Source organism: Musa acuminata, chromosome BXJ3-6 (genome assembly GCF_036884655.1).
Source record: "Musa acuminata AAA Group cultivar baxijiao chromosome BXJ3-6, Cavendish_Baxijiao_AAA, whole genome shotgun sequence".
NCBI lineage: Eukaryota > Viridiplantae > Streptophyta > Magnoliopsida > Zingiberales > Musaceae > Musa > Musa acuminata.
Genome location: NC_088354.1, coordinates 7922031 through 7947476, shown reverse-complemented (window position 1 = coordinate 7947476; position 25446 = coordinate 7922031). Strand labels below are relative to the sequence as shown.

The 25446-nt window shown below is 39.3% G+C and overlaps 6 protein-coding genes across 8 annotated transcripts; 3 read left to right on the top strand and 3 right to left on the bottom strand.

Annotated features, from left to right (window-relative positions):
* Positions 1-2527: 2527 nt before the first annotated feature.
* LOC135640789 (protein DOG1-like 4) lies at positions 2528-3172 on the bottom strand. Its single transcript, XM_065155528.1, has one exon. The coding sequence runs from the start codon at positions 3170-3172 to the stop codon at positions 2528-2530; it is 645 nt and encodes a 214-aa protein (XP_065011600.1).
* Positions 3173-4945: 1773 nt separating this feature from the next.
* LOC135640788 (protein RESPONSE TO ABA AND SALT 1-like) lies at positions 4946-5596 on the bottom strand. Its single transcript, XM_065155527.1, has one exon. The coding sequence runs from the start codon at positions 5594-5596 to the stop codon at positions 4946-4948; it is 651 nt and encodes a 216-aa protein (XP_065011599.1).
* A 678-nt stretch (positions 5597-6274) lies between these two features.
* Positions 6275-9797, top strand: LOC103987428 (probable inactive heme oxygenase 2, chloroplastic). Its single transcript, XM_009405727.3, has 4 exons — positions 6275-6796; positions 8099-8322; positions 9314-9421; positions 9526-9797. Exons 1-4 carry the CDS (start codon positions 6313-6315, stop codon positions 9616-9618), a joined length of 909 nt encoding a protein of 302 aa, XP_009404002.1. The 5' UTR covers positions 6275-6312; the 3' UTR covers positions 9619-9797.
* A 2681-nt stretch (positions 9798-12478) lies between these two features.
* Positions 12479-17043, top strand: LOC135582779 (uncharacterized). Of its 3 annotated transcripts, none has more exons than XM_065155250.1 (6): positions 12479-13029; positions 13674-13909; positions 13989-14247; positions 15841-16020; positions 16102-16257; positions 16351-17043. In XM_065155250.1, the coding sequence occupies exons 1-6, from the start codon at positions 13000-13002 to the stop codon at positions 16522-16524; spliced, it is 1035 nt and encodes a 344-aa protein (XP_065011322.1). In that variant the 5' UTR covers positions 12479-12999; the 3' UTR covers positions 16525-17043. The 3 variants fall into 3 exon arrangements, with proteins under 3 accessions (XP_065011322.1, XP_065011323.1, XP_065011321.1); XM_065155251.1 differs by lacking the exon at positions 12479-13029 and adding an exon at positions 13131-13487; XM_065155249.1 differs by lacking the exon at positions 12479-13029 and adding an exon at positions 13131-13565.
* An 820-nt stretch (positions 17044-17863) lies between these two features.
* Positions 17864-19721, bottom strand: LOC135641850 (uncharacterized). Its single transcript, XM_065157620.1, has 4 exons — positions 19553-19721; positions 18434-18537; positions 18154-18319; positions 17864-18069 (listed from the first exon to the last, which is right to left on the bottom strand). The coding sequence occupies exons 1-4, from the start codon at positions 19569-19571 to the stop codon at positions 18032-18034; spliced, it is 327 nt and encodes a 108-aa protein (XP_065013692.1). The 5' UTR covers positions 19572-19721; the 3' UTR covers positions 17864-18031.
* A 503-nt stretch (positions 19722-20224) lies between these two features.
* Positions 20225-24761, top strand: LOC103987425 (uncharacterized). Its single transcript, XM_009405723.3, has 5 exons — positions 20225-20376; positions 21985-22058; positions 22143-22246; positions 22374-22439; positions 24205-24761. The coding sequence occupies exons 1-5, from the start codon at positions 20228-20230 to the stop codon at positions 24478-24480; spliced, it is 669 nt and encodes a 222-aa protein (XP_009403998.2). The 5' UTR covers positions 20225-20227; the 3' UTR covers positions 24481-24761.
* Positions 24762-25446: the final 685 nt, after the last annotated feature.

The window sequence follows — 25446 nt, the reverse complement described above, 5'->3', positions numbered from 1 at the left end:
ACTAATTGCTCCAATCTCTCTCCTTTTTATCCTCTTTTTTCCTGTTATTTATTAGTTAAATTCATAAAAAAAAATTCTTTTTTTTTAGAAATCCTCCTTTCTATAAATAAAATTCATAAAACACTCTCATTTTTATTACTCTTGCTTATCTTTATTTCTCCCCTTCTTTATCTATCACTCGTAAATATCTTCGTCGATACTTATGATAGTTTTCATTTGTGAGCCCCTCTATCCTTTATTTGTCGTCTTCATTGTTCTTGACGATTACGGGTAAGAACAAAAAAAATGAGATATACGAATAAATAATAATAATAATAATAATATGATAATTTAAGTTAGGAAGGCGAGGGTAATAATATAAGGTAAAGATAATAGGTAGAAAGTGATAAGACTGATGAGCAAAGATATAGACGATCAAGTGTGGAGTCGATTCTCAACGGTCCTATTTTGTCCTCTTCTACTATCATATTTTGTGCAAAAGAAGAGATAGTGGCTCAGTAACCGAATAAATACATCTTGTTCTTCTTTCCATTAAACTTGAGAGATAAATCGTAGAATAAATATAATGTGATTTTCATGATGATCATATATTTCTTATTTGGTTTTCATGTAATATTTCAAGCTAAGTAGTTGAGATAATTATGAGAAAAAATTTATTTTTTTCATGAATTTGATTCACTTTTTTTTTTCCAATTGATTCAAAATCAATGGTTGTCATTGCAAGGGAGAAATCATAACCAAACTTTATTTAGATTTTGGTTTAGATTAGAATTATGAAACCATTAATCGATTTGGCATTTGAGTAGTTTATTGAGAAAAGATTAATTTAGAAATGAGGGTGTTGGTGCGAGAGTCAATGGATTTTTCCTTGGGAGACAACACTTCGGAGGTGGGCGAGAAGTTGAAGGAGGTGACTTCTCTTCTTTTGTGGGTGGGATGCCCCGATGAGGACCAATTGCTCTAATCTCTCTCCTTTTTATCCCGTTTTTCCTGTTATTTATTAGGTAAATTAACAAAAAAAAAATCTAATTTTAATTTTTTTTACAGAAATCCTCCTTTCTATAAATAAAATTCATAAAACACCCTCATTTTTATTACTCTTACGGATCCTTATTGCTCCCCCTCTTTACCTATCACCCTAGATATCTTCGTCGATACTTATGATAATTTTCATGTGTGAACCCCTCTATCCTTTATTTGTCGTCTTCATTGTCCCTAACGAGGTTATGGGTAAGAACGAAAAAAATGAGATATACAAATAAATAATAATAATAATAAATAATAATAATAATAATAATAATAATAAATAATAATATGATATTTTAAGTTAGGGAGACGAGGGTAATAATATAAGGTAAAGATAATAGGTAGAAAGTGATAAGACTGAGGAGCCAAGACATAGACGGTCAAGTGTGGAGTTGATTCTCGATAATCCTATTTTGTTCTCTTCTACTATTATATTTTGTGCAAGAGAAGAGACGGTGGCTCAGTAACTGAATAAATATATCTTTTTCTTCTTTCCTTCGTTAATTAAACTTGAGAGATAATCATAAATCGTAGAATAAATATATTGTGATTTTCATGATGGTCATAATTATGAGAAAAATTTTATTTTTTTCATGAATTTGATTCACTTTTTTTTTTTTCCAATTGATTCAAAATTAATGACTGTCATTGCAAGGGAGGAATCATAACCACACCTTCTCTCAATTTTGGTTTAGTTTAGAATTATGAAACTATTAATCGATTTGACATTTGAGTAGTTTATTGAGAAAATATTAAATATAGAGTCCTAACTCTATACAAGCAATAAACATTATAATCTTCTTTTTCCCTTTTTCTGTGAATTAAATAAAGTTTCTATAGCTGTCCCGATTGTCCCGTGCATTGTTTTAGCTGCTTTGTAATGCGAGGAGGGGGTTAAATGTCTTGGTTTTCTAGCATATTTTTTATTTTTGTTTTAAAATATATTTCTTTTTATTTAAATATAGATAAAAATAATATAAATACTTTTTTAATCTTTTTTATGTCCTAAAATAATTTTTATTTTTCTTAATTGATTTAATCCTTTGAATTGAGATGTGTCGTATAACAACGTATACATTTCTATTCATTTCCACAACCTTCCAGGAGCAGCGAAATCATATTTTAATTTCTTTAAACTATTCCATCAATTAATCATTTATTAAAATATTAGAATGAACGGACTTATCATTTGAAACAGTGTTTATGTTTTTCTATTTTTATTTATCAATTTGAACTCCGAATCATCGGTTTCAGTTCTTGTCTCCGATTTAAATCTGACTATAATCGGATTACACTGCACAAAACAGCACTATTGGAAAACAAAACTGAGATCTACATAAAATATTTAGAACACCAAACACATATATACATCCTCACGACCTAAGTTTGCAGCTTAGAGATGCCGGAAAAGCAAGACTTTCGGTATATACATATATATACACATAAGCTTAAGCTTTTATTCTACTGATACAAGGGAAACGCAAACCTGAATGGCTAGTAACTACATCTGATGCATTGAGATCTCCATCCTCACTACGGCAGCCAAGAAGTCCACAGCTTGCAGCGGGCTGAGCACGGCTACGACCCTTCTCAGCACTTTCATTCGCAAGGAATCAGCCACCACAGCCACCGTCCACTGCCTTGCCAGCATCCTCTCGATCGCTGCCTTCTCGGCAGCCGCCACCGCCGCTACCGCAGCCCTCCCTGCCATCATCAACCCCACTACCCCCTCGATCTGCACCCTCCTCATCTCCTCCTCCACCACGGCCACCTCCGCTCTCGTAACCTGACGAATCGCCTCCAACGCCCACGCCTGCTCCGCCGACAGAATTCCCGCGGGCACCAGCCGCAACGCCGCCGTCGGCCGCCAGCCTCCCATCCACAGCAAGGCCCTGGCCAGCACGCTCAACCAGGGCGGATAGAGCACGAAGGCTGGGTCGCGTAGCGCCAGGATCGACTTGATCAGGAAGTAGGAGGCGTGGTGGTCGATGACCTCGGCCACCAGGGCCCGGTGCTCGGCCTCGTGGACGGGCTCCCGTGGCACGTCCACAAGCCCGTCAAGGACGCACTGCATGAGCTGAAGCCATATCCAAGGGAACACTTGGAAGGCCACTTCTTCTGAGCTGCCGGCTTCGGTAGTCGTCATATACGACGATGTGCTAGCGTTGCTTCGCCGCCGACTGCTACTTAGCTGAGCGCCACTGCTCCTGTTGCGTATGTATTTATCGTCGAGGGGCGGCGGGTTGCATGGGTTGGTGAAAGAGGGGAAGGCAACGCGTGGAGATGGCTCTTCAGAGGCGGGAGTCGTCGCATGAGGCCCTCGCATGGCGGGTGGGAAGGTGACACTGGTTTGGCACGTGGGGCCAAGGTGGCATGTAGGGGCAGTTTATGTGGCCTATGGTGCAGTTTAGCTGGCATGTGAAGCCCTTTGAACTCCCTGTCTCTGGCTTATTCCTGAGCTAAAATATCTCTCTGCCGTTGGTAAAGATCATTACAGGGGACAAAAGATAAAGTTAGATTTAAAATTTGAAGAAAAATCTTTTATTTTTTTATTTTTTGTCTTTTAGTAATTAGCACATAAACTCTGTGATTTTTATTCCATCCCTCTCAATTGTATCATAACCTTACTTATTCCTCGCCAAGCAAAAGAGAAGAACGAGGGAAAGAAGCATGTAGCTCGAGGAAAGGAAGGTTGAGTGAGACGAGAACCGCGACGGTGGTGGCGCCTCGGAGGAGGCATCGCTGGAGCACCGGGAGATCCGACCGAGCTCGGGGCTCGAACGACGCCGGGCGCCAGAACTCCCGGATGATCTCACGATCCGAGGCTTGACGTTGAAGCTGCGGCTCTGGAGCTCGAGGCTGCCGTCGTCCTCGCCACTTCCTCGAAGTCTCTCTCTCTCTCTCTCGCTCGCTCGCTCGCCAGTCTACGAGATGAGAAGGGCGCCGTCACGTCCGTCTCACGTCGGAGTGTCACGTGGCAACGGCGTGGAAGGAGTCTGCTCCCCGGGCCTACGGGACCCGCTTCGCAAGGGAGAAACAGTGGATGAAATAAGCGGGCCGCTGTCGAAGGTGTTCAATTAGAACAGTGCCGTGGCCGCAGCTCATGCATGAGCTGAAATCCCAGAGTAGAACGACACAGGCACAACGGGAACGGGTCTCTCTTTATCGTCGAGGGACGAAGGGCCACCGGAACATGGGTTTGGTCTGCCTTCGTGTCCCGGAGACCCACCGGAAATGCTCCGCTTGTGCTCCTGATGTCCATGGCCTCCCTTCTAAGCGTCAATCAGTTCTTCTAACTCTTTGATGGGTACCTCATCTAAGCTTCGGCAACAATTTTAAGTTTGAGTTTATGAGATTTCTGCCAGATGCATTGTAACTGTTTGATGATCATGCTTAAAGGGACCTCAGAAGTTCGACTGGACTACAACATCGGAAGACGCGGACAGGATGCTGGCTGACGATGTGTACAGGAAATCTGATGATAAACCAGAGAACATGGCAATATAGTTTATCTTCATTTCATGTGAATTGCAACCACATTTACTTTTTCATCTCAATCGTAAAGTTCGAATAGATTAACTGCTGCTGCCAAGTAGGTTTGTGGAGTGATAGAAACATGCCTGGTCTGCATGCTGATTTGAACTTGATCTAAGCAAGCCATGGACATGCACCTGTTGATAACAACATCATTGCTAACATATATTGCTTTTGATAATATAAGAACACTGACGATTGATGTACTGAAATTACACTGTACAGAACAGCATTATCGGAGAACTATGGTCTGATACAAGCTATACAGGTAATATGTTTAGAACGCTTATGTATCCTCACAAACTTAGTTTTCGGTTTAGTGATACTGGAAAAGCAAGTCTACATGTATCGATACAAGCTAAACGCAAAACCAAAGGACTGATAACTACATCTGATGCATTGAGATCTCCATCCTCAGTACGTCAGCCAAGAAGTCCACAGCTTGTAGCGGGCTGAGCACTGCTACCACCCTTCTCAGCACTTCCATTCTCAAGGAATCAGCCACGACCGCCACCGTCCACTGTCTTGCCACCATCCTCCCAATCGCTGCTTTCTCAGCCGCCGCCACCGCGGCCGCCGAGACCGCAGCCCTCCCCGCCATCATTAACCGCACCAACCCGTCGTTCTGCACCCTCCTCATCTCCTTCTCAACGGCCGCCACCGCCGCTCTCGTCACCGCACGAATCACCTCCAACGACGACGACTGCTCCGCCGACAGGGCCCCCGCGGGCACCAGCCGCAACGCCGCCGTCGGCTGCCAGCCTCCCAACCACAGCAACGCCTTGGCCATCAGGCTCAACCGGGGCGGACAGAGCGCGACGGCCGGGTCGCGCAGCGCCAGAATCGACTTGGCAAAGAAGTAGGAGACGTGGTGGTCCATGGCCTCGGCGACGTACGCGCGATGCTCGGCCTCGTGGACTGGCTCCCGTGGCACGTTCACAAGCCGGTCAAGGACGGACTGCATGAGCTGAAGCCATGTCCGGAGGATCACTTGGATGGCTGCCACTTCTGTACCGAAGGCTCCGGTCCTCGTCATATATGCCGAAGTGCCGGTGCCGATTGGTACTTATCCGAGTCACGATTCTGTGCGTGTATCTATATGTAGCGGAGACGAGGCGGTTTGCATGGCTTCGTGGGAGAGGAGAAGGCAACGCGTGGAGATGGCACGTCGAATTCGGAGCCGTACTCACCTTGGCGAGGTGGGTAGGCGGGCGACACTAGCTTGACACGCGGGGACCAAGGCAGTACGTGGGGGCCAAGATGGCATGTGGGGTCCTTTAAACTGCCCTTATTGCTTTGCTAAAATATCTCTCTTGTTGGTAAAGATCATTGGAACATAGTCATGTTAAAATTTAATGGGAAATCTTTTTTTTTTTTTGTATTTTAGTAATTATCCATGATTTCCATTTTATTCACCTAAGTTGAAATGTAACCTACATATTTCGTTAAAATTCAGCAATTTTTAGCGATTAATTGAAATTTTGATGTAATAATTTTTTTAATTAATGATACAAAAATAGTATTATTAAAGGGACAGATATGTAATTTTGCCTTTGAAAAACGAGTGCAATTTTCTCGAGGGAACTCGAGATTTGAGAAGATCAATTTGAAATAACGATCCGTTATATATACCCGTTATTGTGAAATATCGATTCCTATTGTAACGCTCGTTATATAGTAGAATAACGGGGATAACGTTGAGGTCTCCCTCCAACCGTGGCTGCGTTCACCGTGGCCCTCCAAGATACAAGAATGCTGTGGTCCGCGCCATCTTCCTCTTCTTCTTCGTCCTCGTCGGTATCGTCTTTTAGGGCTTGGGAATCCCTCTCTTTCCCCTGCTCTAAACCCCATTCAGCATTTCCGAAGCCCAATATCATCTTCTTGAACCCTAATCCCGAACGCTTCTCCGTCTTATCCTCCTCTTCTCCTCATCCTCCTTCTCCGCTCGTTGCTAGCACTACTCTTCCTTCGTCGACCGCTCCGGTGTTGAAGAAGCGGAAGAGGTACCGCAAACCCTACCCCGGGGAGAGCGAGGGCATCGTTCAGGAGATGAGGTTCGTCGCCATGAGGCTTCGCAACGACGCTGGCAGCGGAGAAGAGAAAGAGGAGGAGCAGGCCGGCGGCGGTTGGGAGACATGGCAGCCGAGGATGGAAGGCTTCCTCAAGTATTTGGTCGACAGCAAGCTGGTGTTCGAGACTATCGAGCGTATTGTGGACGAGTCCACCGATGTCGCCCGTAAGAACTCCCGTTCTCCTCTTCTTGCTCTTCTTTTATTTCCCCTGCCAAAATTGAAAATGCTCACTGGCGAACTGTTCATTACTGATAATTTCTTTAGCTTAAAACTTCTGGTTCTATTGTAGCTTGTGCTAAAATCTTTAATTTCTTGGGGAAAATAGGACTCATGATATTTTCTTTCAAGAAGAGATCCTCACTGGTCACCGCTTGAATTGGTGGGAGTTTCTTGGGTTATCTTCCCGGATTCCTCATCACGTTTGGAGAGAGAGAGAGAGAAAAAAGGTTAGTGGGGAATTGATGGGTCGTAAATAAATTCTCTTCCTGAGCAGGAGATCTAATGCATAGATTCCCATGAAGAACTATGGGGAGATACAAGATGGGATGAAAGAACATTTCTGAGCCCACCGAGGAGGAGAGGTTTCCTTTTTATGCAGACAATACCTTCAAATCTTGATCAGGACAAACTATACTTAATTGTTAAGCTACCAGAATCAAGAATCGCTAGTATGATTGCTTCTAAATGATTCATCCTTCTGGTTTTTTGTTGCTTATATTTTGATTTAAATGAGTTCATCTCTGTGCATCTTTATCTACGTGTTCATATTTCTTCCCGGAAGTTGATGGAAACAAATAATGGTCCACAGGTTTGATTCTAGGTAGAATTTCTAGTTTTTTTTTACTTGAGTTTGTGTTCTGGATAGCATAACTCATCTAATTTGTAAAGAAGGTTGTGGCCACAAGTTAGATTTAGCTGCAAACTACTGTGTTATTTATCCTCTAAAATTTACAGAGTTAGACATTTGGGTAATTGAATCTAATTGTAGTATCACAACAGAAAAGGTGCACACAACTTGGATCGATGAGTTAATGAAGTTATGCACTGGAAAAAGAAGTTTCTTATTGCTGTAATTTCACTTGTGAGAATGTGTTACTGAATGTCAATCTTCCTGAAGTCCAGAAGTTAAAACTAAGTGATAGTATAAGGAATTTTGATAAAATGGCTTTTGAGTTTATATTTCCTAGGTATTATGGCAGTATTTTGATGCAGTGTCATGCTTATAGTTCTGATGTGCCAGGAGCAACTTAGATGGTAAGAGTTGTTATAATACTAGATTATGATCGTCAGGGAGCATTTTTTTTAGGCACCAAAAGCTAAATGATTCTGCGTTTACTTGATGTATCATCAGTAAGTATGGACCAACCTAGATTTTAGAAAGAACAGTTATCAATTTTTTTAAATTATGTATTTGCAGTTGCAGATGTTTGTTGGGACTTACGGTTTTGTTATTGTTGTATTTGCAGATGTTTATTTCAGAAATACTGGTCTTGAGCGGGCTGCTAGGCTTTCAAAAGACTTAGAGTGGTTCAGTCAAAGAGATATTATGATTCCAAAACCAAGTAATCCTGGGACTTCATATGCTACTTATCTGAATGAATTGGCTGAGAAAAGTGTGCCATCATTTCTGTGCCATTTCTACAACATTTACTTTGCACACATAACAGGTGGACAGAAGATAGGTAAAAAGGTAATCTAGCAAACCATTTTTATCCTGTATGTTGCTACTTGATTAGAATAGTTGATAAGCCATTTGATGATTTCATTAACATGTTCTTTGGTTGTGTTGTACAAACTTGGAGCTAATAGAAAATATATCTAATTTGTGTGTCTTTTGACTTTATAGGTTGGATTGGTGGATCTTGCTTTACCTTTAAATTTCTCATTGGCACTGTTATTCTGTTTCACTTTATGGTCTGACTGAAATATAGAACAATGCATTAGTTTCTGTCATATGTCAATCTTGGTGTCAACTTTTTACTGACTACCACATGCATACTCACTTTCCTACTTATGTCTACAGAATAAAGTCAGTAATGTACTTTTATGCAACTCACTTTTAAAAATTTAGTCGTCAATGATCCAAAATTAGCATAATTACACTTATTCATTACCATTAGTTGAGAGTACTTAAATTTTTGAAATGAAATGATCAATGTCAATGGTACGAGGAGAGATAGAGGAAGATCCAAGGAGACTTTAATAGAAATTATAAATAAAAATTTAAGTATTTCGGATTTAAATAAGCATGTGACTTTTTACAAATCTCCATGGCGGCAAAAGATTCATTTAGCCGATCCCAAATAGTTGGGACTTACGGTTTTATTGTTGTTGTATTATTTTTTAGGCCCTCTCTCTCTCTCTCTCTCTCTCTCTCTCTCTCGCTCTCTCACACACACACACATGCTGATGTAAATGAATACTATGTGTACTTCATGTAGTCATATCCTGACTATCACCGCAAGCATTCAATTTCAATCCATTTATCTGAGACATTGTGACTTGTATTGTTCTTGTAAAGTAATGAATCAATTTAAGTGACAGACTGATACATGATCGTTATCATGACAAAAAGATTTCTCTCTTTTGTCAAATTCTTATATCTTCATGTTAGTGACATTATTTTCTCATTAATTAGTAACCTATTGTAATTCAACTTTATCGGATTTTTTATTTATCAGGTTTGTGACATGCTTTTGGAAGGAAGGGAACTTGAGTTCTACAAATGGGACAGTGATGTTCATGAACTGTTGAAAGGCACGAGGGAGAATCTCAACAACCTAGGAGAAGTACACAATATGATGATGCTATGCTAGATATGCATTTTATTATTAAGGAATTTCAGTTCATTAGATATTAATTATCTTCTTATTTGACAAATTTGTCTCTGCAGCATTGGACCCGAGATGAAAAGAACACCTGTCTGAGGGAAGCAGCTAAGTCATTCCGGTATTTGGGGCAAATTGTGCGCTTGATCATTTTGTAACTTCCTTTTATATTCTATTTTATGCGGCTTAAAATTTTCCATACTAAGCAGTGCTGCTTTGAAAGAGGGAGATCAGTGGTCTAATTGATTGTCTCATTGTAATTTGTAATTTATGTTGATATTGGAAAATGAAGCTGTATAAGGTTTCTGGCATTTCCTTTTAAATATACCTTTGATCATGCTTCTTGATTAATGTAGTAGTTTTACTTTTGGGTTATTTGTTATTTTTGTTATTTTTCACTTCTAATGTTTGAAGTGCAGCATCCACAAATTTACAACCAAACTCTTTTTTCATCTGTCTGAGCTCTCTCTTTATGTTATGGTCTCTTTTCCCCTTCATCCTGGCCCCCCTTGTTCCTTTTTGTTATGTTTTTTTCTTGCCATGGCGTCATTGAAACAGCTCGTAACTGATTGATTGATTTCTGATTGACCTATATAGTCATTAATCTGTTGCTTAATTCTTTCATTTGTCTTTTTGGTTTAACATGCCTCTTTTGTTCTGTATTCAGTATTTGGAATTGGATTAAACTGATGATACTCAATAGCTTGTATTCATTGGAATGCTCTATTCAGAAGGAATGCCTATTAAAATTTGCACTATTGATGACTTGCATGTGGAATAGGCATGGTCTTGAATTCTAGTGTTTCTGTTTGGTTTCAGGAGGTGTGCCCACGAAGCTTTTATCATCATATTTATAATCATCTGTTGTTTTTGAGCAAACTAAAAAATCTCCCCTGCAGTTATTGGGGTACCCATCCCCCCAAAGGATCTTCGATTGTTTCTTTAGTGATTCATTTAATATTACTGTGATCACTATGAATCCTCGTGTATTCTTTTCTCATTGTTTCTTTAGTGATTCATTTAATATTACTGTGATCACTATGAATAGCTAAAATTATTATCCTTTTAGCTTGTATGTGTTTGGATTAATTTCCTGAAGGGTCCCTCCATTTGTTTGAGTTCATTTTGGACTTTAGATTTAGTTCGAGTCTGGTGTCACATCTGTTATTAAATCATAATGTGCCTGCTGTTGTATGAAAGTTGTCTCATCTCCTGTGTATCATTGAGAAAGATTCCTAATTGCTTATGCTGCACAGCAGTGTATGTTTCTGAATTTATTAAGTCGAGACAAGAAGAGTGTGCATAAAGTTGGTTTGTTTATTTGCTAAATCCCAAAGGCAGTGTTTTGTTTTAGAGTTGCCTGTCTTCAATGAGGTACATTTTTGGCAGGTGTCCACTGATGGTTGAGTTTTCGCCTATCTGATTTCTCTAGCTGTTTAATTATTTTTTTCTTAGCAGATCCAAATGGAGAAGAGTTTATTCAGCGTTGCCGTTTAGTGCATTGTTATGGTCACGGTTAGACAAGTTGGTCATCTTTCATTTTTTGTTTCATGTTGCCAAATTATTTTTCCAGCTTAATTTATTTGTAACAAAAGTTAAAAAGAAAAATAAAACTATAGTTACTACATGTTTAGACTGTCCGGTGTAGAATAATTGCGTGATGTGTATGTAGGTGACTGGAGTCATTTTAGTGGAGCTGTACTCAAATGATGGGGCATCGGGTCCAGGTGGGAACTGCACCACAGCTATGGAGGTCGATACTGATGGGTGATCTCCTTTCTCAAACACAAATGGATCCCACGCAGCAGAGCTGGTATCATGAAGACAGGTGATCTCCACCCCCAAACAAACGCCACTAATCACACGAGGTACGCAATTTCTCATGAGGACGAGTTACGGTCAACCAGCATTAAAGAGTAAACATATCAAGTGGGCATCGAGAGGTACTTTGGATCACGAGTCCGTAGTGGAATCGCGCCAAGCCATGTTGTGTTATTATGAACATGATAGCTCCGTAGGAGTCACGCATGCGTAGGGCCAGGGATTAACTTAGGTTCATCCTTCAAACGCACTCCTCTCGATGATGACGAGGAGATTGGAAAGACGAGTTCTTCGTGTGAACTTGTGGACGCCTAAACTTTTGACATGATGAATTATAATTCTTGAGACGTATATGTATTTCTCAGGTGGTGGCCTCATGTCCGGTTGCCCTCTTTCAGGATTAGGTATGGCTTATTTAGTACATATTTACTGGTGCATAGAGGACACCACTTCCATGCGGTGGGCTGAGTCATTTGGTCAGGCCTGCATGTCAGGTGTCGCTCCACCGACCATCGCTGCGCTGTGACACTTGGGTCGTGTCTGCGTTAGTAATGCTTTTAGTCATCGTGGCATCGGAGTCAATGCGTGTCGAAGACTTGTTTTCCTTTTTGATCGGGTTGAGAAGTAGGCATCGAAGACATATCAAAAGCATGGACGTTTGGTGGCCACTTAGGGGCCGTAATATATTTAATAAGCGGTTGATGTGTGGTGATATGGCTTCTTACGAATCATGTAGTGAAAACTAGACGCATGTACGCACGGAAGTGGTCAAAGAAGGCTGTGAATGGCCCATATATGTCATCAATTAGATAGATATCTACATATCTTTAATCTAGAATATTCCTTCGAGCATATGGACGCTCTTCCATTAGCCTTCGTATAATAAAACTCTGATTATGAATCATTAGTAACTAAATCGAAAATATAATCCCCGAATATCTAGATATTTGTCAAACTGACAGAAAAAATATGCTATCTCAAAATCAAAGAAATGTATAAAATATATTAATTTTGGAATCATATATATATATATATATATATATATAGAAGTGTCTGGTCCGCGGCTGATGTCGTTGGACGAAATCTAAGCAAGACCTTGTCCTAAGCGGAGAGATTAGGACTCTCCCGTCTTTTCTGTTACTTGACAGCCTCCGAAACGGGCAACACTTTCATGTTCTAATTAATTTTCCGTTTGAAGGTCAATATGCCAATCGAATCCAGAGGCTTCCTCTAAATCCCACAGCATAAGATCGATCAATAACTAATGCCAGTCACGATTACCGTCGTCTTATCTCTCGTGGCTGTTTCTGCGCCCTCCCGGTTTTCTCAGCCACCTTTGCGACGGACTTTGTCGCCTCCTGTCTCCCTCTGTAGACAAGTGGAGACGTCGACGCACTCGGGGGGTTCGGGAGGGGAGACCTCGAAAAGGAAGGATTTGGGTTGGGTGGAGGGACAGAAGGGAGTTTGGAGTTAGGAACGTGTGGAGAAGCGAAAGAGGAGAGCTCCGGGAGGGTGTCTGCGGCTGGCGGTAATGCTGAAAGCTCACGTGGAGGATTTAATACGTCGGGGCGGGGAAGACCAAACCCCACCGAGTTTCTTGATGCTTGGGCTCCGCTCCTATTAAAAATCCCACCTTTTGAGAGGAGAGAAGCAGACACAGCTTTTTTCTTCTTGTTCTTCTCGCTTTCGTGAAAGGGCCAGGATACAGAGGGAGCAAAATGGCAGAAGAGTGGTGCTTATTGAATAAGGTAGGTGTTCTGCGCGAATCGTTTTCGGTGGCTGATAGGAGTAAGAAAGTTTGGATCTTGATCTTGTTTCGATGTGGGTTTTTTTTTGTTTTCCTTGGGAAGAAGAGATCTATTGCCCCCACCCCTTTATTTCAAATAAATTTCGGATTTTGTTCGCTTCGGACTTTTCAGTGCGACAGGGTACGACTTTGTAGTTATTGTTTCCGTTGAAAAGAAGATATGGATATGCCTCTTGGGTTTCTGTTCCTTATTCCACCTAGTTGATGGGATTTTCTTGAACGATCCTTGCTTTTCTTGCTCTGCTCTGTCATCTGATTTGTGGGTTTTAGGCATTTCCATCATCCGAGATCTTGGCCGAGCCCCGATCATCTTATATCTCGGCAAATATTTTATGCCATTTTTGCTGCAATCAAGTATAAACTTACTTCATAGGCTCTTTGTGTCACATGAGATTACAGGTTCGTTCCACTCTCGTGTTACTGATTTTTCCTCTTCTAATGTATGCCACCGGAAGTTGCATGCGATTGCTGTTGATGGTATATGCTCCTTCATGCATGGATTTTTGTTTCTTTTTGTTCTTCTTCCAAAGCGGATGAATGGTAAATCCAACCGGCAATCGGTAAATATTCTTTCGTCTCTTGCAGGACACACTCGTTATAAAGCCACTGAAGAAATCACACCTTGCGTTGAGAATGTTTGTCTTAGCCGCTGTTATGATTTGTGGCGTTTATATTTTCTCGGTATGCCTAAAGCAAATAGGGAGTCAAAGCATGCCTAGATTCGTGAAGTTTGAACTAACAGAAGAGCCTTGTAGCAGTGTTGGTGTTCCGCCATCGGAAGTTTCATATTTGCACTACCCAAAACCCACAACGTATAGCAGGTAACTTGGATTGTTATAGTCGTCAATTCTGATCTGGATCTTACCATAATTTTGATCAGTGGTGCCTCGAAACATACAGGGAGGAGTGTGCATGTACACCGGTTCGAAAGTTTACTATTTTGTCGATGCAGAGGTCTGGTAGTGGGTGGTTCGAGACTCTCTTAAATAGCCATGTTAATATTAGCTCTAATGGGGAGATCTTCTCGATCAAAGAAAGGAGGAATAACATGTCATCTATCATAAGGACACTAGACAAAGTATACAATCTGGATTGGTACAGTAGTGCTTCTAAAAATGAATGCACCGCTGCTGTCGGATTCAAGTGGATGCTTAATCAGGTAAAGCTGTATAAGACAAATCCATTAAACCATTCCAAGTCATGTGTTTCTAACTATGATATAAGCTGAAGTCTTGCGTGTGTTCGCCCTTGGGTATGTGCGTGTTTGATTCAGCTCGCTGCTTATTCTTTAAATTTTACATCATAATACCTGTTTTATAGTCCTGAAGATGATTTATTGAATTTCTTAATTTTGAGAATTCCTTGTGGAAAGGGGAAAAAAAATCTTTTAGCCAGGGATCATTCTTCCCTCAAATTTGGGACCGTAGAAGCATCCAAGATCTTGAGGATGCTCTTTAAGTTTAGTGATATATTGTCCAATAAGCAATAGTTACGGGAGCTTGAATGCTTTTCAAAGCAATTTGACCAAAACTGCAACAAAATCAAGTATGCATTACAAGTTAGCCAGGGGATCAGCATCATTCGTCGGTCGTAGAGAGGCAATAACTCTGGTACTCATGGTTGTACGCACTGGTGGTCATCTTGTATCATAATCGGACTTAATTATCATCATTACACACCGAATGCACCATGACATTACTAGAAATATACTGTTATTTTTGGGGGAACTCAATTTGTTATAAGTCAGTCACTAGGCTTCATCTTCTGACATGAGCAAAAAACTGATCAGCCAAATGCCCAGTTTGTTCTTCATAAGAGTTTCTGCCTGTTCGTCAATGTGATGTTCGACTTTAAATTTAGATGAATGCCTTTAAATTTATTGAAGAATGTTCAGTTTCATTTTTAGGTTATTAGGTGTATTGGATTCTTAAATAAAGGTTCTAAAGTTATTTGTAATGAACAACCAGGTCTAAGAGATAATACACATGTAACTTATCCTGTATTGGCACACTGACCCAGTGGACTCATAACTTTCTTCGCATTTTATGCTTTCTATTTCTTTCTCTCTAGGTATGTCTGGCTGATCTCTCTCTCTCTCTCTCTCTCTCTCATCATGTTTGTCAGGTTTGGTGCAAGCAGCATTTTCCTTGTTTTATGATATTCAAAAGAGTCAAAGAAGTTCTTTGTCGTCTTAAAGCTCTCTTTTGCTTTCCTCTATCCTTAAAATTTCTAATCTCTCTCTCTCTCTCTCTCTCTCTTATTTCTTTGTATAATTTGCCATTCTGCCCCCTATCCCCCTTTTTTTAATCTGTGATAATTATGTAAATAGTCAGTTTTGTTTCACTTAAACTCCATCTTGATGCCTTTAGGTGCTCTTTCCACATCGAAAAGGTAGAAATTTATTTTCCCTTGTTCTATAGCTTCCTTGAGTTCACCAAAGCCTAGTTGATTAAACCTAATCCGAGAGTTACATTGTGCCAATTACTCCATTGATCAGAAACCCAATCCAATGTTCTACCAAGCATCAGTATTAGGGTCTTGTTACACTGATAAACAATGATTTCATGTTGTGCTTTGCTATATCTGTTCACATCAGGCACATGTTGTGATTTGCCAGATTTTCCATAGCTAAGACCTTTTGTTTCGTTTGCAGCTATTCGTCCTTGTGAAGGAGTCCTTTTATACTTACAGATCAGTTTAGCTCTAGAAATATGAAGATGCACTGATATCATCATTCCTGTGTCCATTTCAGGGTCTTATGGCCAATCATGATGAAATAGTCAAATACTTCAATGAAAGAGGTGTATATGCAATACTCCTGTTCAGAAGAAATCTACTTCGTCGTTTGGTTTCACAACTTGCGAATGATCATGATCGCAGAACAAAGCAACTGAATGGCAAACATCGAGCACATGTGCACTCGGAATATGAGGTCAACTCTTTGACATCAAACAAACATTAATATTTTGCTGCTACAAGCTCCTGATGTTTTTAAGTTGGTAACTGCTTTCAGGCTAATGTGCTTGCAAAATACAAACCCACACTCAATGCTACGGAATTGATGTCCAGCCTTAAGACGGCTAATGAGTGTGTTACAAATGCTCTGGATTACTTCAACAGCACCCGGCACATTGTTTTGTACTATGAGGATCTCATTTTAAACCACACTGTGAGTTCTCTAGTGACTTTAGTTGGATCCATTGCTCATTGTTTTCGATGCTAGTGTTGCTTAAAATTGTTTTTGTTCTAATTTCTCTACCAGAAGCTGGTTGATGTTCTTAAATTCCTCGGAGTGCCCCAGAGACTCATGGTTAGCCGTCATGTTAAGATACACAAAAAACCACTATCCAAGCAGGTCGAGAACTGGGAGGATGTTTACAATGCCATTAAGGGAACCGAGTACCAGAGTTTTTTGAATGCAGACTATAAACTATAGATTACGAAGAATGATCCCAGTTGGTACGAGTTGATTGCATCCGTGTTTCTTCCAAGCTTACAACAAGCTTTTCCAGTGAATTGCCATCTCAGGGCACAAGCAAGCTGCGGTGGCGGGGGAGCTTTCGTCTTCTTGGTACTTGCGGAGTTTTCATAGAGGGTTTTTCAAAGATTTCCCATCCCAACAAGGGATGCAAGATGAGATGATGATGATGCTAGGGAATTGGCTGTAAGAGTGTCGGTTTATCTATGCAATATGAAGGTCTTTTCTGTGCCTGCTCAGTCTGTTTATCCTCCTGAAAGCATGCTTGGGAAGGTGAGGTTATTGGAGTGTCATCAACCTGCTGCTGAGAGTTTTCCTTATAATCTGCATTAACCTATGAACTTGAAACTGTTCATATTGTGATGGTCTGTGCGACCTGAAGAACTCTTGTAGGAAATGACCAACACAGTTTTCTGTTACAAGTACTTACGATTTTGCACATTTTTATTGAGTGATTTATGTGATTTTAGTTCATAATATTGTGCTTGTGGTTGCCACAATCAATCTATTATCCTGTTACCATCATTCCATTAAGAACATGAATATATATATTTCATACAAATTCAATTTTAGAGCATTATATACGACCACCTGTATACAGGAAATAGTTCATATTTCATCTAATGACCCAAAGCTCAAGTTAATTAGTGAATTGTCCGGGGGAAGAATATAAACATATAGATCATGTCTCATCAAATTAACTAGTGAGGATCACCTGCTCAGGATTTAACGATTTCTAGTACTTGTGCATGCTTGTAAGGAAGAAAAGATAAAAGACTTCTCCAGATCGGCAAAAGAGTCACAGAATTCAAGAACTGATAAGATCATCTCCATCCCATTCTTTCTTCATGGAATTGAACTGAAGCCTTTATGTATTAGCAAGCACAAGCTGGTCCATGGAGCACTGTGACTATATAACACACACACACACAACCCAAGTCCACAAGCTGTAATTCTCAAAACAACTCCAAAGACATTATCATAATTTTGCAAGATGAGATACAGTATTGTGCCTCATCCAATGCTGAGATTTTGTAGTCACTGAATCAACAACCACCTTAAGAAAATCATATATCTGCTTAGGAAAACTATATCAAAAGATTTGGAATTCCACCCTGGGAATCAAGAAATGCATTTTGCTCTGATGCAGTCTATGCCGATGACATGATGGCCAACATGTTCTTCCCCAACCAATGGCCAAAAAATATTAACATCATGCTTTTCCCAGATGGGGTACTTCATTGAAGTAGTCCTTCATGTGCCAAAGTCGTGCCAAAGGAGGGTCACTGAAACGACATTCACCGTAACTTGTTCTATTATTACAAACTAAAGTGGTTGATGGAGTAAATAACAATCCTTATTATTACAAACTAAAGTGGTTGATGGAGTAAATCACAACCTTTTGAACAAAGACTTTCCCTATAAGAACATAAAGTTGTTTGAGCAATAACCTTGGATCACAACGTTAACCTCCACAGCATGAACCACAAGCAGGAAGGGAACCTGAAAATTCAGCTTACGACATGGTTATGGTATCTAAAACACAAAGGGTCATAATATCAATAGGGTTTGACAACTGTAACTTACTATGGTCATTAGACCGGAGATCGCTCAAGGTATATGGCCCATGGCGGCCACCGGGCCCACCACCATATGGACCTCCTCCAGAACCACCTCTGGGTCCTCCACCATGACCACCATCCCATTTCTTGCTAGAGCCCAATCCTTTCTGGTACTGATCCGATTTCTCCATCTGAAAAGAAATAGTTACTTATTGCAGGCATTTCAACTCTTTCTACAAATATTATCAACTTTAATCATCTACTCGATGATTTGAATCTACCATAAATTATTATGAAGAGCATACCGAGAACATTGTTATAAAGAATACTCCAAAGAAGTTTACAATGGCCCAGAAGAAATCCGATATTAAACTAAACCGCCATATCGTATGCTTTGACTTCACAACACCTGCAGCCAATATTAGAATTTACAAGTTCAACCCTACATTTTTAATGCAATATCCCTAGCAGCATAAATTAGTTGAAGAAATACCATGATCTTCTAACTTGATGTACTGCAAAGTTCATATAGTTAACATTATCAATTATGAAGAGTAAGATAGGCAGCATTACAATAGCATGGTTATAGCTCAGATTGCCTCTTGGATGAAATCACATGCCAAGGCCATAGAACTTTGGATGGATGTGTCCATGAGATGCATGCTTAGATCCAAAAGCCTATCCAAGATGTCTTGATGTTTACTCCTAGAATACTCAAGGATCATGTTCAGATCAACTAAGTTCTGGCAAGATAAACGAGCATTACTGCTAGAAGGAAATCTTTGGTTGCGCATTATTTAAGAGATAAACAACCACACCCTTTTTTGAAGAAGGAAATTCTTCTCCACCTCCACAGTTCACAATCGGATCCAATCAATCCTATCAATTCATGGACAGGTACCCTCACAACTCACTCCGCTCCTCCCCCTCTTCCTCCCTCCTCTCCACAGTCGCCTCCTCTCTTCTATCTGGAAGTGTTTCCAGGATCATAGAGGCGTTTCAGCGAGATGTCACTCGGAAAATTTCGTATTTGCATATCAAGAACATAGCCCAGTGGACGCCTCATGGTCAATAATGTAAAATTGGTATAAACAAAGTTTACACAGGGTCCTCAAAATTCACGCTTGATTACGAGAAACAAACAGCACGGGAATGAAATCCAACACCGATGAACGACAATAGGATGGGATTTAAAGACTGAAACGACGACAAAAGAAACAGAAGAAATGCATGTTGACCCTATCCAGCACAACTTAGTTCAAAGAATCAAAGTTCCAAGCAAGAAGATATCTTGGAACCCTAAATCGATCAGCCCAGATAGAACAAAGACATCGAAACAAAACGAGAATCGCATCGGGAAACCTAAACCTATATTCGATCTCCGAATCGAACTGAAACAAAAAGAATCGGGAGGAAATCGATACCGTTATCGATGTACGCCATTCTTCGTCGACTCACCGAGGTCTTCGATCGGTCGCTTCCACGTGAAGATGACCCTTCGCTTACACTAATAAAAAGGATCTCGCGAAGCCTCTAATTCGAGAGGAAAGCTTCGATCATGTGGAAGAAAAAGTCCCCGAAGCTGACCGCGTCCCGCTTTGTTATACGTCCTTTTCTTTAATATTTGTTTATAATATTAAGAGATACAAATAAAAAGCAATTTTTTTCTCGCATATATATATATATATATATATATATATATATATATATATATATATATATATATATATATATATATATACATATATATATACATACATATATATATACATATATATGTATACATACATATATACATATACATATATATACATATATATACATATATATATATATATATATACATATGTATATGTATATATACATATATATATATGTATATATACATATACATATATATATATGTATATATATATATATATATATATATATATATATATATATATATACTCTCTCTCCTTCGGCTGTTGTGCTCGGCGGTGTGGATTAGAATCAGGTTTTAAAAGGCTTCTTTCTGGACCAGGGCTTCAATGGGTTTGCAAGATAGGCTGGAGCCCAACTCGGTTGTGGGTTGGGCTGACAAAGGCGCAAGCTTTATAATGATTCTTGCGTCGGATTCCGCTCTTCCGCCCTGCAACCAGGGCTCCCAACGACGGCAGAGAGGGCGGCGGCTGAGTAAGATGGTGGCGGCGTCGGGAACCAATTCATGGGCTAAAGAAATGGTCATCCGAAGGAGGATAGCCAACATGTAATTCTACCTCTCTCTCTCTCTCTCTCTCTCTCTCTCTCTCTCTCTCTCTCTAGGTAATCGCAACACCATGCTTGATTCTTGGTATACATATATGTTTTGATCAGTTTAAAGAACTAAGCAAACAACCTTTTGTCGTGTGAAATATGTTTCTTGTGTAGCTCTTTCTCCTTAATTTTTCATTTTAATGGAACAAAATCAGGTTTCTGAGCGAAGATTGATGATGGAGTCTGCATCTGTTGTCTTGCTTCTTGAACTAAGTATGATAATTGAGACTGCTCGAATCTGAAGCACAATCACCATGAATGTGCTATTGATGGTAGTCTTCGATTTTCTTATTCATCTAAGGAGGTAATATTGATGAAACCATCAAAGCCGGATAATTGATTGTAACTGGATGAATGGCAAACATTTTTAGTAGATTTTATGAGAAGAGCTACAACCACGTTGATGTTGGCTTAAATCTATGATCGTATGTTTAGGTTGTTCTCACGATATTTTTTTTCTGATGCATCTTAAAAAGGGATTTTTTTACCTTTGACGTTCTGCTGGTTAATTTTCTTTGTATAAGATGTTAGTTATGTAGAAGGCAGCTAGAAAGTGGTTGCTGCATTGCTTGGTTGTAGCTTGATTATCTCCTAGAAACTCTGTTAATTATTTTCTATTTGATCGTTTAATCTTTTCATTCTTGTGAGCTTTAAAGCAGTATCTATTTGACCGGTTGTCCTTTCATCAGATGTCCTAAAAAAGTGCTTGGTTTTGTTAATGTACCATTATGTTGTGTGCTTGCTTATTCTATATCTTTCCTTGATGAAAAATCGTGTATACAGTGATGCTAATCATGGAATTCTTAGTTATAATGATCAAGGGCTTAACTGATTTCATGAAATTAACCTGGATGTTTATTCGTTATAATCATTGCACATGTTATGTGCAAACTTTTAAATTTGGTTTATCAGATGAAAATTCAGAGACAAAAATCAAATCATAACTATTCCAGTTGCTCAATCTCTACTGAGTTAGTTTTTTTTTTTTTTTTTTTTTCTACTTTATCAAGTTCGGAAGTATAGAATCTTACATATTAATTCAATTCTAGAGTCAGGTAGTTAGTAAAAGTTCAAACTAGAGTTGCAGCAGATCTTTGCTCTTGGTTGTGATAATCTTCTTCAAGAGTTTCCAGTATTGATTGCTCCAGACGTGGCCATTAGAAACAGCGGGGTAATGGAATTTTTCAATAGAGAAAGCTTACGAATGTTGGTCCTGTTTTGATTAATTTCAGAAAGATGTTCCTGAAATTGTCCTTATAAATTTTAATATGATTGCCTTATCTGTGTTGGACACTGACACTTTGTGGATACTTCCTGAGATGTGGATGCTTGTGAAATATTCGGATATACAATTGTCATCTGTGCTTATATATGTTAATTTAAGAAACATAAATATCTGTGTAGAATATTTTTGCAAGTATATTAGACTTTTGTTATTTATGACTGTGATTATGTCCTTAATGTCTATCAAATTTTAAATAATTTTGCAAGTGATTGTTATGTTCCTTATAAGTTTGAATATAACCCTTTCTGTGATGATTCTCTTTTATTCCTACTACAGATTTAATAAGAGGGAAGATGATTTTCCATCTCTTAAAGACTACAATGACTATTTGGAAGAAGTTGAGGATATGAGTCAGTATGCTCAAGCTTATTTTTCCCTGTACATTAATGTCGGACATCTTAGTTAATTGCATTTTGTTTGCCTCCTGTGACTAGCTTCCAATTTAGTTGAAGGAATTGATGTTGCTGCTATTGAAGCTAAGATCGCTAAATACCAAGAAGAGAATGCTGAACAAATAATTAATGCTCGAGCACGTAAGGTACACTAGAAGAAGAGTATGCAATTGTTTGGTACTATCTTGTATTTGTCAGACTTTGAAGTTACTTCTCATTGATAGCATTTTCTACCACATTTAATTGTTCTGGTATTGTAATGCTTTGGTACAGGCTGAAGAATTAGCAGCAGCACTAAGGGCAAGCCAAAATCCAAGCTCGGTGGATCCAGCTGATGCAGTGAGTTATACAGTTTAAGTGAATCTTTTCATACCAAGAATTCATTTGAATAGGCAATGCTACATAATATTTAGACAATTAACCTACAGATTCTTTAGATATCAATTTTTGATTTATTTTAGGATCTCATTTCATTCTGTTCCTCTTCGTTTGTGTCTAGTACTTGTTAAGCTTCTTCCAGTGTGTTGAAATAACTTATTCAGAATTGTATTACTAAGAGCATTTCAATCAGTTCATTGCTTTTATTATTAGTGCTTGATGTTCGTCTCCCTTGACCTTGACCAGAAACTACTGGTCTGCATTGTTAGACGAGCAGAATTTTAATGTTTTATGTTGATCTAATGTCACATGAGAGAATTTAATTTCTCTATCCGCAAGGTCATGTAGGAGATCTAGTTGATGGAGGTAAAACAAGTTTTTCTGACGAAAAGTCCTCCAATTCAATAGGTGTAACTGCTTTTTAATAATGGACACTTTTTGGTTTTAAAAACATTTCTTTCTGCAGATATGCTACTACAACAACCATAGGTCAGTTTGGTACATATCAAATCAGATTTACTGGTCCGATCAAGTATTTGATATTGATATGAATATATTCGTTTTATTATTTGCCTTACAGTATATGTTGGTGTACTACCCAGTATATTGGTATTATGGTTGTCTGATTGGTTACCAGAATTAGTGTTGGATTCTGATTCTAAAATCCTTGACAACAACAACAACTAATATCCCAGCTATCTGGTCTCAGTTATATGATTCTCTTTTCACCATTGAGCTTCCGCAGGTTTGCTGCACGCATACAATTTGTTGTATGCGATCAATTTAACACAGGGGCTCAGATAAGGATTCAACATAATGTCAGATCTAGGAATCAGGATAGAATAAAAAAGATGCTGGATCTAGTACCTTGTACTGTTTCTATAGTCCTTAATTTGTTCAAATTTTATTTGCAAAGGGGATTGAGAGCAAACTTAAGACCAGATTCCAGCTTGACAGCTATCTGAAAAAAAGTTCATGAGGCTTCTTCACTATATGATATGCATATATATACACACTCAAAAACGGTTGGTCTTTGTAAACATCTTCCTGTTGGGAGTCTTTGCTTTAAGCTTAATTTGCTCTGAGCTTGTTCAAGTCTTCACAAGGATAAACAATATCATCTTAAAACTGCTATGATCTAAATCACCTTTGCCTTATTTTTTCTGGAAATGAGGTTGTAGTGGTAATGGGACAAACATAGGACCAGTCCACTCTGTATGGACAGGTTACCAGGTTGGTTTTGCTCAACTATAGCAGCCGCTGATGATTGACCAAATATCTTATAGTAGATATTTATTTTCTTCTGTTCGTGCAATGACTTCTATAAATAGATTGAAGTTGTGTTGTGATCCATTGGTGAATGATTGAATTCTTGGTTTTTTTTTTTTCTAAATCATGTCATCTATGTCCTGATCAAGCACTCATTTTCATATCTCTTGACACCTAGTATCTTTTTCCTTCTTACATTTTGGAGTCTGCTGCATCACTGACTCCTATCTTAAATTCTGTTGAGCATAGTTACTAGTATTTTCCTTTATTGGTTGCTGTAGGAATGCACTAGATATGAGTTGATATAGCTGATATCATATTGCTGACAAATGCATGTATATTGATGTGTTTGTTTTTTATTTGTTATGCAAGTTTTATAATTGATCTTTAGCCTCGTGTGTATTTTTGTTAGGAGATGCTAACATGACATGGCTTTATATGAACCTTAAAAACTCAGGGTCCTGGACCAAGTTCACAAGGGGTTGGTGTCGGCAGTCAAGGGCAATATGCTCCTGCTGCTGTCCCTGGTGGATTAATGCAACCGCGACCTACGGGTATGGCTCCACAGCCTGTTCCTGTTGGAGCTCCAGCAGATCCTCTGCAAGGGTATGCGGCTGAGGATGAAGAGACCATGAAGCTACGAGCCGAGAGGGGGGCCCGAGCTGGAGGATGGACAATTGAGCTGAGCAAGAGGAGGGCAATCGAAGAAGCCTTCAGCGGCATATGGGTATGAAACAGGACCAGAAGGAAAGCTTGGTTTGGCCATGACAAGTTGCAGATGACCATATCATCCTGATTTACATGTTGAACGCCAAATGCGCTCTCCTTTTCTTCTTGTCGGTCATTTCGCTCTGGTCCACTTCAATTTGATCCTGAGGAGTTACTATGGTGATATTTGCTGAAAGGAATTTTTCATAGTGTGTGCTAGCTTCAGCAGATGTAACATATTTGTATTTCTGTAATGAATTGTTGAATGTTAGCCATCTTTTTGGTACGTTGTTTTAGACTTCTCAATGCTCTCTTCCACTGATGGGTTTTCATAAGCTATTGTCACAGCTTGTTTTCTCAGGGTAGTAAATCAAACATGCTAATTCTTATTCCAATTTCATCAGAAATTTTGGAACGCCTGTGAAGAACAGACAATGTTCTTTGGTGATTGTCTCTGTATTTGGGTCATATGGACGGATTTATATGAAATTTGGATGTTTCTAAAAAGAAAGCCACCTTCGTGTACTCTACTTGTTTATGCAACACTGTTCCTTTGGAACATCTCCATTACAAATCCTGGTGTGTTACATGTAAATCACTGTTCCAGAAGTTGGATGTCATTGATATATGATGTATCTCATGGCCTTTTCTTGTAGCCATCTATCAAACATCATCATTTATCAAAGACATTAATAAGAAGAGAGGGAAACCTGCTTACAGTCAGGTATGGTGGTGCAATACAACAAAAAAGCCTAGCTGGATCTCTTCTTGTTCTCTCTTCCAAAATAGCACTCAATCGCAGTGGCCTTACCAAGAGAACCAGCATGCAATGGCCATGAAGTGATGTTGAATACATCATATTAGAAGCTTGGAATGAATTGAGAATCCATCAGAATGATAACCATACAAGGTGTAAATACACATCACAAATTCCTACTCCAAACTCGAAACTTGATCTTATTAGCATCTCCATCTTGCATACCAACTGAGA